General features: G+C 42.4%; 1 protein-coding gene across 1 annotated transcript in view; it reads left to right on the top strand.

The window, feature by feature from the left end:
- Positions 1 to 15880, top strand: part of ddx51 (DEAD (Asp-Glu-Ala-Asp) box polypeptide 51) — a 56728-nt gene extending 40848 nt beyond the window's left edge. Inside the window, exons 10-16 of the mRNA XM_073055624.1 lie at positions 3855 to 4068; positions 6315 to 6430; positions 6575 to 6691; positions 6966 to 7067; positions 7509 to 7572; positions 7914 to 8048; positions 15664 to 15880. Of these exons, the coding sequence (XP_072911725.1) occupies positions 3855 to 4068; positions 6315 to 6430; positions 6575 to 6691; positions 6966 to 7067; positions 7509 to 7572; positions 7914 to 8048; positions 15664 to 15693 (778 nt within the window). The 3' untranslated portion in view covers positions 15694 to 15880. The remainder of the gene's footprint in view (positions 1 to 3854; positions 4069 to 6314; positions 6431 to 6574; positions 6692 to 6965; positions 7068 to 7508; positions 7573 to 7913; positions 8049 to 15663) is intronic.
- Positions 15881 to 16580: the final 700 nt, after the last annotated feature.

Genomic DNA, 16580 nt, shown 5'->3' with positions numbered 1-16580 from the left:
CTATCTCCGAAGACAGCTTATCCGCCGATGTCTATTCTAAACTCATGGATTCTCACAGCTACCTGGACTACACCTTGCCCCACCCAGCTATTTGTGAAAACGCCATCCCCTTCTCTTAATTCCTCCGTCTCCACCGCATCTGCTTTTAGGATGAGGCTTTTCATTCCAGATCAAAAGAGATGTCATCCTTTTTCAAAGAAAGTGGCTTCACTTCCTCCACCATCAATGCTGCCCTCAACTGCATCTCTTCCATTTCATGCATGTCTGCTCTTACCCCATCTTGCTATCACCCTACCAGGGATAGGGTTCCTCTTGCCCTCACCTGCTATCCCACTAGCCTCTATGTCCAGCACATAATTCTCTGAAACTTCTGCCACCTCCAACGGGATCCCTCCCCCCACTTTTTTGCTTTCCGCAGGTATTACTCCTTATGCGACTCCCTTGTCCAGTTGTCCCTACCCACTGATCTCCCTCCTGGCACTTATCCTTGAAAACGGAACAAGTGCTACAGCTGCCCCTACACCTCCTCCCTCACTACCATTCAGGGCCCCAAACAGTCCTTCCAGATAAGGCAACACTTTACCTGTGAGTCTGTTGGGGTCATTTACTGTGTTCGGTGCTCCCGATCTGGCCTCCTGTATATCATTGAGACCCTACGTAGATCGGGAGACCGATTCGCCAAGCATCTACGCTCTGTCCGCCAGAACAAGTGGGATCTCCCAGTGGCCACCCATTTTAATTCCACTTCCCATTCCCATCTCAATATTTCTATCCATGGAGTCCTCCACTGTCCTGTTGAGGCCACACTTTGGGTGGAGGAACAGCATTTTATATTCCGATATTCCGTTTGGGTAGCCTCCAACCTGATACCATGAACATCGATTTCTCAAACTTTTGGTAATGTCTCCCACCTCCCCTTCATTTCCCATCTCCTTTTCCCTCTCTTATCTCCTTGCCCACCCATCGCCTCCTTCTGGTGCTCCTCCCCTACTTTTCTTTCTTCCATGGCCTTCTGTCTCTTTACCAATCAACTTCACAGGTCTTTACTTCATCCCACTCCTCCAGGTTTCGCCTATCCCCTCCCCCCCACCTTTTAAATCTACCCCTCAGCATTTTTTCTCCAGTCCTGCCGAAGGGTTTCAGCTCGAAACGTCGACTATCGACGTCCATAGATGCTTGTTGAGTTCCTCCAGCATTTTGTGTGTGTTGCTTGGCCATTCTTGTGAATGTGTCAGTTTTAGAGAGGCTTTGGCTCACCAGGCTTGGGTGAAGTAGTTTCTCACTTGCTATTCTTATTTGTTCATTCCTCGTGTTAGGGCCTAACAGTGTAGTGCAAATGGCTCCAGGTGCAGTGTTTCGTACTGTGGGAAAACAGTACAAAACACTCCAGTCTGCTAGAAAAACACATCTGCAACAGGTACACCGGGCTGCAGTTCGACTCATGAGTGAATGAGGAGGTGATAGATGGTTGCCTCCCCTATATTGCAGGAGGCAGGTAACTGAGTGATTGTCAGGCGACGGAGGGGAAATACACAGGCAGTGCAGGGTACACCTGTGGCCATCCCCTTCAATAATAAGTATACAACTTGAGATACTATTGAGGGGGATGACCTACTGGCACGAGATGTAGTGACCCCGGTCTCTGACACTGGGTCTGGTGTTGTGGCTCTGAAGTGCAGAGAGGTGAAGAGGACTGCAGTGTTGATAGGTGATTCCGTAGTCAAAGGATCGGAAATGAGATTCTGTGGGCGTGATAGATATGGTATGTTGCTTTCCTGGTGCCAAGGTCAGTGATGTCTCTGACTGGGTCCATGGCAATGGTGAGTAGCCTGAAGTCTTGGTGCATATTGGCACCAATGACAAGGGAAACTGAAAGGTAGATAATTTGCCTGGACCAGGGCTTTAAACGATGTAGCTGAAAAGATTTGTGGATGTATTAGTAATAATCTTTAAAGAATGACTAGCTTCTGGAATGGTTCCGGAAGACTGGAAAGTTGCAAATGACACTTCACTTCAAGAAGGGAGAGAGACTGAAGAAAGGAAATTATAGGCCAGTTAGTCTGACTAGAGTGGTTGGGAAAATGTTGGACTTGATTGTTAAGGATGTGTTTTCAGGGTACTTGGAGGCACATGATGGTCAACATGGTTTCCTCAAGGGAAAAATTTTACCTTCTGAAAATTAAGTATACAACATCAACTAATTTTTCCTTTGTCTGTCCTGTTTGTTATTTCATCAAAGAATTCCAAGTGTATGGTCATGCACTTTGGTAGAAGAAATAAAATTTTCTAAATGGAGAGGAAATTAAAATATCTGAGGATTCCTTAAAGGTTAATTTGCAGGTTGAGTCTGTGGTGAGGAAGGCAAATGCGATGTTAGCATTCATTTCAAGAGGACCAGAATATAAAAGCAAAGATGTAATGTTGAGACTTTATAAAACACTGGGAAGGCCTCACTTGGAGTGTTGTGAGCAGTTTTGGGTCGCTTAGAAAGGATGTGCTGAAACTGGAAAAGGTACAAAGGAGATTCATGAAAATGATTCCAGCACTGAATAGCTTGTCATATGAAGAGTGTTTGATGGCTCTGAGCCTGTAGTCATAGAAACATAGAAGCATAGAAAACCTACAGCACAATACAGGCCCTTCGGCCCATAAAGCTGTGCCAAACATGTCCTTAACTGAGAAATTATCTAGGGTTACCGATAGCCCTCTATTTTTCTGAGCTCCAAACACCTGTCCAAGAGCCTCTTAAAAGAACCTGTCATATCCACCTCCACCACCGTCGCCAGCAGCCCATTCCACACACTCACTACTCTCTGTGTGAAAATAAAACTTCCCCTGATATCTCCTCTGTACCTACTTCCAAGGACCTTAAAACTGTGCCCTCTCGTGCTAGCCATTTCAGCCCTGGGAAGAAGCTTCTGACTAGCCACATGATCAATGCCTTATACACCTCTATCAGGTCACCTCTCATCCTCCGTCACTCCCCAAGAAAAAAGGCCGAGTTCACTGAACCTATTCTCATAAGACATGCTCCCCAATCCAGGTAACATCCTTGTAACTCCCCCCTGTACTCTTTCTATGGTTTCCACATCCTTCCTATAGTAAGGCGACCAGAACTGAGCGCAGTACTCCAAGGTGGGGTCTTACCAGGGCCCTATATAGCTGCAACATTATCTCTCGGTATGTCACTGGAATTAAGAAGAATGAGGGGTGTCCTAATTCATACCTATCGAATGGTGAAAGGTCTCGATACAGTGGATGTGGAGAGGATATTTCCTATGGTGGGAGAGTCTAGGACCAAAGGACACAGTCTCAGAATAGAGAGACGTCCTTTTAGAACGGAGATTAAGAGGAATTTCTTTAGCCAGAGAGTGGTGAATCTGTGACTTTCGTTGCCATAGGTGGCTGTGGAGGCCATCTTTATGTATATTTAAGGCCAAGGTTGATAGATTCTTGATTGGTCAGGGCAAGAAGGGATGTGGGGAAAAGGCAGGAGACTGGAACAGAGAGGAAAATTAGATCAGCCATGATGAAATATGGTGGAGCAGACTCGATGGACCAAATGGCTGAATTCTGCTCCCATTTCTTATGGTCTGATGACCTGACAGGAAGAGCACTTTAAGTGCTTGAGGAAGTAGGTTACTTCTGTTTTTAAATTCACAGTGAGTGATGGCTACTTGTATACAATAACTACTTCATAATTCTCTTCTTTCAATGCTGTATTTTTGTTGATGAATGGAAAGAAAGGCTCCATGTAATAAAGTCGCATCAGTATTAGTTAACATCTTTTTGTAATTTTATCATTTCTTTATATTTCTGTGTTCACATTTCGTAACATGAGGTTCGTTCCACAGCCACTCCCGCTTGCAGATGCCTCTGCAGAAGTTGCTGTTCTCTGCTACCCTCACCAAGGATTCTGAGAAGTTGCAACAGTTGGCGCTGCACCAGCCTCGGCTCTTTACTGCCAATTACAGGACACAGGAGCAGGAACCACAAGCGACCCTGGGCAAGCAACAGCCATCAGTTGACTCTGTGGAAAACAAGTACACCTTGCCTGAGGGATTGACAGTACGTATTGATGGTTTCAGATCGGTTTGATTTTGATTATCATATAAGGAGAGAGTTTATATTTACACAGAACCTTGCACAACTAAAGGGAACCTCAGTGTGCTTTACAGCCGAAAGGAAAGTAGGAGGGGCACCAGAGGGAGCTGAGGAGAAGAGAATGGGTAATGGTGAATAGAAAAGGGGGAAGGGGGAGAAATGATCAAAGGTTGGACAAATCGATGATTGTGCATCAGGTTGGAGGCTACCCAAACAGAGTATGAGATGTCCATCCTCCTACCTGAGAGTGCACTCATTATGGCAATGAAGGAGACCATGTCAGAATAGGGATGGCTAGAGCTAGGGTCTTTCTTAGTCAGTTCCATTACAGAAATCAGGATGGAGGAAGTGGCATATGACTGGGTAAGCTGACACAGGTAGGCCAAAGCTGTCCTAGGTGTGAATGCTGTTATACTCCTTTGGACTGTTTAGGATGAGGGCTGTGGATTTGTGTTTAACTCTTTATAAACACATGTTAATTGGCATTTCTTTCCTCAGCAGATGTGAGTTGGGCAAGGTACTGAGTGATTGTATGCTGAAGGAATCTGCCCTGTCTCAGACAGCATTCATGTATTGTTAATTATGCCTGTTCCATTGGTATTTGTCAGCACTTGTGATGGGTGTGTTTGAGTTGCAGTGCAGCAACTCATAATGTGAAAGTTGTTCTGTAGTCTGCACCACCCTTTAGCTCAGCAGGATAAGTACCAACGCAGCAAGGATTAGGAAAAGTTTGAAACATCACCACACCTTTTGATCTGAAAGAGTAGGAGCAAAGAAACAGACCAGAATCTGGAATATCACATGAGCCAAACTTCTTACTTGTCAGAACGGGACAACTGATTGAGAGAAGGTTTAAAATGATGTATACTGCTACACATGCAAGTTCTGCCAATTAGCCCCTCTGGTTTTTGTTTTATAATTCTGATAACCACAATCGTCCCCAATATTTTCCAGTCAGGTAGAAATTTTGTAATGAATTTGAAGTTGTATTATAAGAAATAGCGGAACCAATTGTACAAACTACAGATAGGATAAAATGGCAGCAGGCTTATTGCCCATAGTGATAGATTCTGGGGATAATTGATGAGAATGTGGGGAGAATATAAGTTAGATTAATGTAGGATTGGTGCAATGGGTTGATAGTCACCACAAACTTGATGGGCTGAGGATCTATTTCCATGCTGAGTTTCTCTGTGACTCTAGATAGTTTTGATAATGTTGGTCTAAGGGTAGTAACTGGCCAGAATACCAAGGAGAATTCAGATGATGAATTCTATGCCAGCACACAGGTTCTTGCTTTAATGTCTTATCTCAAAGGTAGCTCTCCAGCCATGCCATGCCTCTCAGTACTGTACTGACGAAGGGTCCATCTGCATTAATGCTTAAATCTCTGGAGAGTGACTTCAAATCAGAACCTTCTGACTGGGAATGGGAGTGCTATCCACTGAGCCATTGGCTCCCTTTTATTTTCTCTTCTTCAGTCCCTTTCTACAGAGGCTTACTGCTGCTCATTCACATTGTACCACAAGGTTACATTGCTTCCAAGAGTAAATGGAGCAGTGGCATCAGTGATATATTTGAACAAGATATGGAAACTTGTACAACAAGGGGCTATATTGTGGTGATATTCTACTGGAGGAGGTTGCCTTGTGGTTATATTTCATTGTAATGTAGAAGGAAACTATTTTGGCTCATCATGTCCACATGAATTTACAAAGGCAATCGTTCTCATACTAATATCTCCTTAGCCTGTTCTCCCAACACTCCAGTTAACCTACTCTGGATTTTAACACTCACTTACACACTAGGAACAATTCACAGTATTCAATAAACTTATGGGCCTATTTGTCTTTGGGATATGGAATGAAATGGGAGCTTCCAGGAGAAACTCATGAAGCCACAGGGAAAACAAGCAAATTCCATACAGACGGTACTGGAGGTCAGGATTGAATCAGACTTTCTGGACAGGGAGTAAGCAGCTCCATTAGTTGTACCACAGAGCCACTCTAAGGTATATGTTAATAGTGTATAATGCCTGCCTGGAACATAATTAGTGATGTTTCAGACATTTTTCTATCTTCTGTTCCACATCTATTGTAGTCAGTAAGTGGCAAGCTGCATTTGAAAAGATATGTAAGACCTTTTGTATTTGGATTGTATAATGTGAAATCTTGAATATTCTTCAAAGATATGCTTCTTCTTCCCTACAGGAATTTTATGTCCCATGTTCACTCAACAAGAAGCCTCTGACAGTCCTCTACTTCATCCTGAGAATGAAGTTCAGTCGAATCCTGTGCTTTACTAATTCCAGGAATGCATCTCACAGGTTGACAGCATTTCCCAGTTACTAGTTTTGTTTAAAATGTAATTTTCAGTGAGACAGCCCAGAGTAGCAAGCTGACGCATGGGCTGTCTCCTTGTTATATAAGATACACAGGCTGACAGTGTCCATCTCCCTGTCCTGTTTTAGATTGTTCCTATTGCTTCGTGCCTTTGGTGGTGTTCATGTGGCAGAGTTTTCTTCCAGACTATCACCCAATGAAAGACGAAAAACACTGAAACAATTTGAACAAGGAAAGCTCCAAATGTAAGTGTGTGTGCATGCATTAGGGTGTTATGTAAAATCCACAGGCTGACTGTAATTTGTCTCTATGCTTGGTGCATGGCCTTTGCACGCATGCAGCGTGGTGCATTTTCATGAATCTGGGAATGCACGTTATGCTTGTATGCTTGGCTATGGTTATATAGGATGCTTGGCTATGGTTATATAGGATGGTCAGTGAGCATGCGTCACTTATTGCTGGGCTTGTGGATTGGTGTCATATTGTCCATTTCAGTTGTTTATGCTTTCTTCCCCACAGACTGATCAGCACTGATGCCACTGCCAGGGGAATTGATGTGAGCAGTGTCACATGTGTGATTAATTATGATGCTCCACACTTTATCCGAACATATATCCACAGGTAACGCAGACTGGACAGTATCATTTGATAGCAGATTACATCTTCCGTCACTTTGTGATAGAGGAGAGACAGATTAGATTTGACCTGCCTTCAGAGAGAGTTGATAGTGGGGGTGGGAGAACATTTGACTTGTGGAGTGAAGTAGCTAGCCAGATAATCCATGAGTTCTGTGCACTTATCTGGTCAGAATGTCAACTGTACAGCAGCTCTGTGTTTCCTGTAGATAACCTGCAATTTGATTTAAGTGATTTCTCAGAATACGGGAGAAATGAACACACAATGACTTCAGGAAGGGCTTGTTGTTTCCCTTTGACTATGCCAAGTTTTTGTATTGTACAGTTCCAAACAAAAGCATAAACAAAACAAAAAGAGTTTATGCTTACTACTTTGCTCCTTAAAAATTCCTGCTTGGAATTGGTGATTCTTCTTTCTTCCCCCCAGAGTTGGTCGAACAGCTCGAGCTGGGAACACCGGGCTTGCGTTCACACTCCTTCTAAAGGTGCAGGTGAGTCCATGGGAGCCACTCTCACTCCCGTGTTCCTATTGAATATAAATTGTCACAGAACCTTCAACCTTCTATCAGCCTCTCATAGTCAGAAGACAGAGCAAGTCCCTCTGCCCCTGGCACTGTGTGAAGCGACTGCTGATCAATGTCTATAACCTGGTGGTCAGATACACATTTTAAATAAGAGCATTATCAGTGATTTGGGGACTGAGCTGCTTCAGCAGATGCCATTATTGTTTTTAGATACGTCCCACGTTAATGCAGATTTATTCCTTTTAGTTGTGTTTGTTTCCTGTTAGTCTACCTTGTGAGTGCTGTACGTTTGGTCATTTAATTTGCAGGAGAGACAGTTTCTTCAGATGCTGAGTGATGCTGGCAGCACCAAGCTGAAAAAGCAGCTGGTGAAACCAGAACAATTGAGGCCCCTCATTCCGCGCTACGAGGAGGCTCTGCGAGAGCTTCGTCAGATCTTGAAGGTGAGTCAGAGCCTGGTGGAATCTTATTATGTGATCTTTCAAACTTCATTAGTTTTTTACATTTTTAATTGCAACATGTACAATTTAGGCATATACACCAGATATCCATTCCTTGGCATTTCTATATAACCATATAACAATTACAGCACGGAAACATGCCATCTCAGCCCTTCTAGTCCGTGCCGAATGATTACTCTCACCTAGTCCCACCAACCTGCACTCAGCCCATAACCCTCCATTCCTTTCCTGACCATATACCTATCCAATTTTACTTCAAATGACAATACCGAACCTGCCTCTACCACTTCTACTGGAAGCTCATTCCACACAGCTACCACTTTCTGAATAAAGAAATCCCCCCTCGTGTTACCCCTAAACTTTTGCCCCCTAACTCTCAACTCATGTCCTCTTGTTTGAATCTCCCCTACTCTCAATGGAAAAAGTCTATCCACGTCAACTCTATTTATCCCCCTCATAATTTTAAATACCTCTATCAAGTCCCCCCTCAACCTTCTATGCTTCAAAGAATAAAAACCTAACTTGTTCAACCTTTCAGTGTAATTTAGGTGCTGAAACCCAGGTAACATTCTAGTAGATCTCTGTACTCTCTCTATTTTGTTGACATCTTTCCTATAATTCGGTGACCAGAACTGGACACAATACTCCAAATTCGGCCTTACCAATGCCTTGTACAATTTTAACATTACATCCCAACTCCTATACTCAATGCTCTGATTTATAAAGGCCAGCATACCAAAAGCTTTCTTCACCACCCTATCCACATGAGATTCCACCTTCAGGGAACTATGCACCATTATTCTTAGATCACTCTGTTCTACTGCATTCTTCAGTGCCCTACTATTTACCATGTATGTCCTATTTTGATTATTCCTACCAAAATGTAGCACCTCACACTTCTCAGCATTAAACTCCATCTGCCATCTTTCAGTCCACTCTTCTAACTGGCCTAAATCTCTCTGCAAGCTTTGAAAACCTACTTCATTATCCACAACGCCACCTATCTTAGTATCATCTGCGTACTTACTAATCCAATTTACCACCCCATCATCCAGATCATTAATGTATATGACAAACAACATTGGACCCAGTACAGATCCCTGAGGCACACCACTAGTCACCGGCCTCCAACTTGACAAACAGTTATCCACCACTACTCTCTGGCATCTCCCATCCAGCCAATGATGAATCCATTTTACTACTTCAATATTAATACCTAACAATTGAACCTTCCTAACTAACCGTCTATGCGGAACCTTGTCAAAGGCCATACTGAAGTCCATATAGATAACATCCACTGCGTTACTCTCATCAATGTTCCTAGTAACCTCTTAAAAAAAAATTCAGTAAGGTTTGTCAAACATGACCTTCCACACACAAATCCATGTTGACTGTTCCTAATCAGACCCTATCTATCCAGATAATTATATATACCATCTCTAAGAATACTTTTCATTAACTTACCCACCACTGTCATCAAACATACAGGCCTATAATTGCTAGGTTTACTCTTAGAACACTTTTTAAACAATGGAACAACATGAGCAATACGCCAATCCTCCGGCACCATCCCTGTTTCTAATGACATTTGAAATATTTCTGTCAGAGCCCCTGCTATTTCTACACTAACTTCCCTCAAGGTCCTAGGGAATATCCTGTCAGGATCCAGAGATTTATCCACTTTTATATTCCTTAAAAGTGCCAGTACTTTCTCTTATTTAATCATCATAATTTCCATAACTTCCCTACTTGTTTCCCTTACCTTACACAATTCAATATCCTTCTCCATAGTGAATACCAAAGAAAAGAAATTGTTCAAAATCTCCCCCATTTCTTTTGGCTCCACACATAGCTGTCCACTGATTCTCTAAGGGACCAAGTTTATCCCTCACTGTCCATTTTCTATTAATATAACTGTAGAAACCCTTTGGATTTATTTTCACCTTACTTGCCAAAGCAACCTTGTTTCTTCTTTTAGCTTTTCTAATTTCTTTCTTAAGATGCTTTTTACATTCTTTATATTCCTCGAGCACCTCATTTACTCCATGCTGCCTATATTTATTGTAGATCTCTCTCTTTTTCCGAACCAAGTTTCCAATATCCCTTGAAAACCATGGCTCTCTCAAACTTTTAACCTTTCCTTTCAACCTAACAGGAACACAAAGATTCTGTACCCTCAAAATTTCACCTTTAAATGACCTCCATTTCTCCATTACATCCTTCCCATAAAACAAACTGTCCCAATACACTCCTTCTAAATTCTTTCACATCTCCTCAAAGTTAGCCTTTCTCCAATCAAAAGTCTCAACCCTATCCTTCTCCATAATTATATTGAAACTAATGGCATTGTGATCACTGGACCCGAAGTGCTCCCCAACACATACCTCCATCACCTGGCCTATCGCATTCCCTAACAGGAGATCCAACTCTGCCCCTTCCCTAGTTGGTACCTCTATGTATTGCTGCAAAAAACTATCTTGCACACATTTTACAAATTCTAAACCATCCAGCCCTTTAACAGTATGGGCTTCCCAGTCTATGTGTGGAAAATTAAAATCTCCCACAATCACAACCCTGTGCTTACTACAAATATCTGCTATCTCCTTACAAACTTGCTCCTCCAATTCTCACTCCCCATTAGGTGGTCTATAATACACCCCTATAAGTGTTACTACACCTTTCCCATTCCTCAGTTCCACCCAAATAACCTCCCCAGACGAGCCCTCTAATCTATCCTGCCAGAGCACCGCTGTAATATTTTCTCTGACAAGCAATGCAACACCTCCCCCTCTTGTCCCTCCAATTCTGTCACACCTGATGTAATGAAATACAGGAATATTTAGTTGCCCCTCCTGCAACCATGTTTCACTAATAGTTACAACATCATATTTCCAGGTATCAATCCATGCTCTAAGCTCATTACAATGCTCCTAGGATTAAAATAAATGTATTTAAGAAATTCTCCACCTCTTTCTCTCTGTATATCTCTAACGGGGCAAACAACTTTACTATCTTCTTTTTCTTCCTTCTCCCATACATCTGTGCCTACACTCTGGTTTCCCTCCCCCTTGTATCTAGTTTAAATCCGCTGGAGCCTCTCTAGCAAACCTACCTGCAAGAATATTTGTCCCCCTCCAGTTCAGATGTAAACCGTCCCACTGGAACATGTCCCACCTTCCCTGGAAAACTGCCCAATTATCTATAAATCTGAAGCCTGCCCTCCTGCACCATGTCTTCGGCCACATGTTGATCTACGCTATCTTACTATTTCTAAACCTGCCTGCGCGTGGCACTTCTAGATAGATAGATACTTTATTCATCCCCATGGGGAAATTCAACTTTTTTCCAATGTCCCATACACTTGTTGTAGCAAAACTAATTACATACAATACTTAACTCAGTAAAAAATATGATATGCATCTAAATCACTATCTCAAAAAGCATTAATAATAGCTTTTAAAAAGTTCTTAAGTCCTGGCGGTTGAATTGTAAAGCCTAATGGCATTGGGGAGTATTGACCTCTTCATCCTGTCTGAGGAGCATTGCATCGATAGTAACCTGTCGCTGAAACTGCTTCTCTGTCTCTGGATGGTGCTATGTAGAGGATGTTCAGAGTTTTCCATAATTGACCGTAGCCTACTCAGCGCCCTTCGCTCAGCTACCGATGTTAAACTCTCCAGTACTTTGCCCACGACAGAGCCCGCCTTCCTTACCAGCTTATTAAGACGTGAGGCATTCCTCTTCTTAATGCTTCCTCCCCAACACGCCACTACAAAGAAGAGGGCGCTCTCCACAACTGACCTATAGAACATCTTCAGCATCTCACTACAGACATTGAATGACGCCAACCTTCTAAGGAAGTACAGTCGACTCTGTGCCTTCCTGCACAAGGCATCTGTGTTGGCAATCTAGCATTCCTGAGGTTGCTATCCTGGAGGTCCTGTCCTTTAACTTGGCGCCTAACTCCCTAAACTCACCTTTCAGGACCTCCTCACTCTTCCTACCCACATCATTGGTCCCTACATGGACCACGACATCCGGCTGCTCACCCTCCCTCTTGAGAATACTGAGAAGTACAGTCGACTCTGTGCCTTCCTGCACAAGGCATCTGTGTTGGCAATCTAGCATTCCTGAGGTTGCTATCCTGGAGGTCCTGTCCTTTAACTTGGCGCCTAACTCCCTAAACTCACCTTTCAGGACCTCCTCACTCTTCCTACCCACATCATTGGTCCCTACATGGACCACGACATCCGGCTGCTCACCCTCCCTCTTGAGAATACTGAGAACTCGTGAATTTCTCACCCACTATTTGGCTCAGATGCCTCCACTGACTTTGGCTTTTGTTATGGCCACCTTCTGTCCATGATGAAGGATACAGATTGAGCTGGGTTGAGTTTAAAGGATGTGGATGAGCATTTGTGATATAGTGAGCGGGGTGGGGGGGGAAGGAGGAGAAAGTGAATGAAGTAGTGGTCCTGCTTTTGATGATGATGTACAAGTTGAAACTGTCTGTCAAACAGAATGCTAAGGTTCTTAAAAACCTTAACCTGTGGAGACACAGCTCAAATGCCATCTATAAACTTGATGATAATACAATTGTTGGCAGAATTTCAGACGGTAACAAAAGGGCGTACAGGAGCGAGATAATCTAGTTAAGTTGTGATGTGGCAACAACCTTGCACTCAACATCATCAAGACCAAAGAGCTGATTGTGGGCTTCAGAAAGGGTCAGATGAGCAAATACAAACCAACCCTAATAAATGGATCAAAAGTGGAGAGAGTGAACAATTTCAAGTTTCTGGGTCTGAGGACCTAATCTGGATGCAACATATTGGTAAAGAAGGCAAGGTAATGGCTATATTTCAGTTGTAGTTTGAGGATATTTGGTTTGTGAACTGAAACACTCAAAAACTTCAACAAATGTACTGCGGAGTGCATTGTTACTGGCAGCATCACCATCTGGTACGGGGACGGGAGCTACTGCAGACAATCGAAGTAAGTTGCAGAAACTTGTAAAATTAGTCAGCTCCATCATGGGTATTAGCCTCCGTAGTATCTAAGCCATCTTCAAGGAACGCTCCCTTAGGAAGGCGGTGACCATCATTTAAAGCAGGATACTGAAAGTTTTTTCAGTTATATAAAGAGTAAAAGGGAGGTGATAGTTGATATTGAACCACTGGAAAATTATGCTGGTGAAGTAGTAATGGGGAACAAAAAATGGCAGATGAACTTAATGAGTACATTGCATCAGTCTTCACTGTAGAAGATGCTAGCAGTGTGCCAGAGATCCATGAGTGTCAGGGAGCAGGAGTGAGTGTCATTACTATTACAAAGGAAAAAGTGCCAGGCAAACTCAAAGGTCTGGACCAGATGGACCTGAGGGAGGTTGCTGAAGAGATAACGGATGCATTGCAGTTGTCACTCCACTCTTCAAGAAGGGAGGAAGGCATAAGAAAGGAAATTATAGGCCAGTTAGCCTAACCTTAGTGGCTGGGAAAGTGTTGGAGTCTATTATAAGGATGAGGTTTCGGGGTTCTTGGAGACTAATGATAAAGTAAGTCAAAGTCAGCATGGTTTCTGTAAAGGGAATTCTTGCTTGACAAATCTGTTAGAATTCTTCGAGGAAGTAACAAGCAGGGTGAAGAGGCAGTCATCATTTACTTGGATTTTCAGAAGGCATTTGATAAGGTGCCATACATGAGGCTGCTTAACAAGATAATATGCTATTGTATTATAGGAATGTTACTGGCATGCCCAGAGGAATGACTGACAGGCAGGCGGCAGCGAGTGGGAATAAAGGGAGCCTTTCCTGGTTGGCTGCCAGTGTCTAGTGGTGTTCTTCGGGGATTAGTCTCAGGACTACTACTTTTCACATTGTTTGTCAATGATTTAGATAATGGAATTGATGGCTTTGTGGCAAAGTTTGCAGATGATATTAAGATAGGTAGAGGGGTAGATAGTGTTGAGGAAGCAATGTGATTGCAGCAGGTCTTAGACAAATTGGAAGAATGGGCAAAAAAGTGGCAGATGCAATATAGTGGTGGGAAATGTATGATCATGCATTTTGGTAAAAGGAACAATAGTGCAGACTATTATCTAAATGGGGAGAAAATTCAAACATCAGAGGTGCAGAGGGACTTAGGAGTCCTTGTGCAAGGTTCCCAGAAGATTACAGGTTGAGTCTGTGGTAAAGAAGGCAAATGCAATGTTGGTATTTATTTCAAGGGGAATAGAATATAAAAGCAAGTAGATAATGCTGAGCCTTTATAAGACACTAATCAGACCACACGGAGTATTATCAACAGTTTTGGGCCCCATATCTCAGAAAAGATGTGTTGTCATTGGAGAGAGTCCAGAGGAGGTTCATGAGGATGATTCTGGGAATGAAGGGGTTAACATATGGGGAATGTTTGGCAGCTTTGGACCTGTACTCACTGGAATTTAGAAGAATGTGAGGGGATCTTACTGAAATCTACTGAATGTTGATGTGGAAAAGATGTTTCCTATGGTGGGGGTATCCAGAACCAGAGGGCACAGCCTCATAATTGAGGGGCAACCTTTTAGACCAGAGGTAAGGAGGAATTATTTTAGCCACAAAGTAGTAAATCTGTGAAATGCTTTGCCACAGACTGAGGTGGAGGCCAAGTCTGTGGGTATATTTAAAGCAGAAGTTTCCTGATTGGTCAGGGCACCAAAGGATATGGCAGGCGAGAAGGCAGGTGTACGGGGTTGAATGGGATCTGGGATCAGTCATGATGGAATGGCAGAGGAGACTCAATGGGCTGAATGGCCTTATTCTGCTCCTATATCTTATGGTCTTTTTAATGATCCTTCTCATTGTTACCATTGAGAAAGAAGTACAGAAGCCTGAAGGCACACACTCAGTGACTCAAGAACAGCAGCTTACCCTCTGTCATCAGATTTCTAAATGCACATTGAACCCATGAACCCTACCTCACTACTTTTTTATTTCAGTTTTTTTTGCATTACTTATTTTAACTTAACTATTTAATGGTCATATAATTAATGTAATTCAGTATTTTTTCTTTCTATTTATTTATCATGTATTTCACTGTAGTACTACCATAAAGTTAACAAATTTCATGATGTAAGCCGGTGATGTTAAACCTGATTCTGACAAGATGATGGAAATATTGAGCAGGTGGGGCAGCTCTTACAGAGAGAGGAATGGTCATTGTTCTGGGTAATGACCTTTCATCAGGTTTCTTGTTTGGAGAGGAGATGGTGGACAAAGAGTGGCCATGGCAAAAGCCATACACAATGGAGGTATTTTCCTATTGTTAGTCGGACATGATTTTGATTTGTCCACATTAAACGGTTCGTGGAAATTTTGTAAGTGGTTATTGGGAGGTAGAGAGGTGGAATAAATGCACTGATAGATGGATTTAAGAAAAACATCATGAGCTATTAAAGTCTACAGCAAAAATAAAAATGAACTATGTCTTGAGGAGAACCATAATAAGCTGTTTAATTATTTGTAGTCTATTCACATGTTGATTGGAGTAAATTTTGGGGATTGTGGATTGTTTCTCAGTCTGTTTCTTATAAATTATTTGTTATAATACATTCTACACAGGATGAAAAAAAGAAGAGTCTCTCAATCTGAAGAAACAAAGTTTAACGATGTGGTGAACATCCGAACCTTAGGAAGTCCTGACTGGAAATTCCTGACGTGGCCTTGTACAAACTTGTATATTATTTAGTTACTGATGGATGGAAACACTTTTACAAGTAATAAAATGCTGTGGTGAACAGTCTGTGGTTTGGGACAATAAAGAGTATTTGCAAGCTTGGATTGAAGTGAAAGTGCTTTTAAAATTCTGGCAATGGCTGTGGGCATAAGCCGATAACCAGAGCAGGAAGGTACATGATGTTGAATGGGGATTTCTAACCTACAGATATCACATGACACCAAGTCCAATCAGGCCAGATTTTTTTTAAAAGAGGCTTTGAAAGCAAAGGGTTTCAGTCTTGTCTATCTGACACCAAATTTTGCAATAAAGTTCTTCCCATAGCTTGCCCCACGGTGACTCTCCTTTCTCATCAGCTAGCCTTGTGAACAACTCTAGCTTAAAATAAAAAAAGCTTACCATGCTAATCTACACTCCCTTCTCAACATCACTGTGTATCTCCCTTAACATTCTGAAAATTGATCCACTTTAAATGCAGAGCTTTCAGCTCTCACTCTGAGGGAGTCCCCTTTCCACTCTACTGTCCCACATCACCTTTCTAAAAAAGTAATCATCTTGCTGGAGCTTATGGTGCGAGTAGGAAGCCCTCACTTCACATTTCATTTGATAATTTGTGTATGTCTTCAAATTAAGGATCTGTTTTTTACTGGCAAGGTAGGAATTTAATGATGTCCTTAAACACCCTTGAGGTGGAGGTGAGCTGCATCCTTGAACTGTTGCATTCCAAGGGAAGATACTGCAGTAGTGATGTTGAGGAGGGAGTTTGAGCATTTAGACCCAGAATCAATGAAAGATTTCAAAG

This window comes from Hemitrygon akajei, chromosome 9 (assembly GCF_048418815.1).
Source record: "Hemitrygon akajei chromosome 9, sHemAka1.3, whole genome shotgun sequence".
Lineage (NCBI taxonomy): Eukaryota > Metazoa > Chordata > Chondrichthyes > Myliobatiformes > Dasyatidae > Hemitrygon > Hemitrygon akajei.
This window is presented reverse-complemented; position numbering and strand designations above follow the sequence as displayed.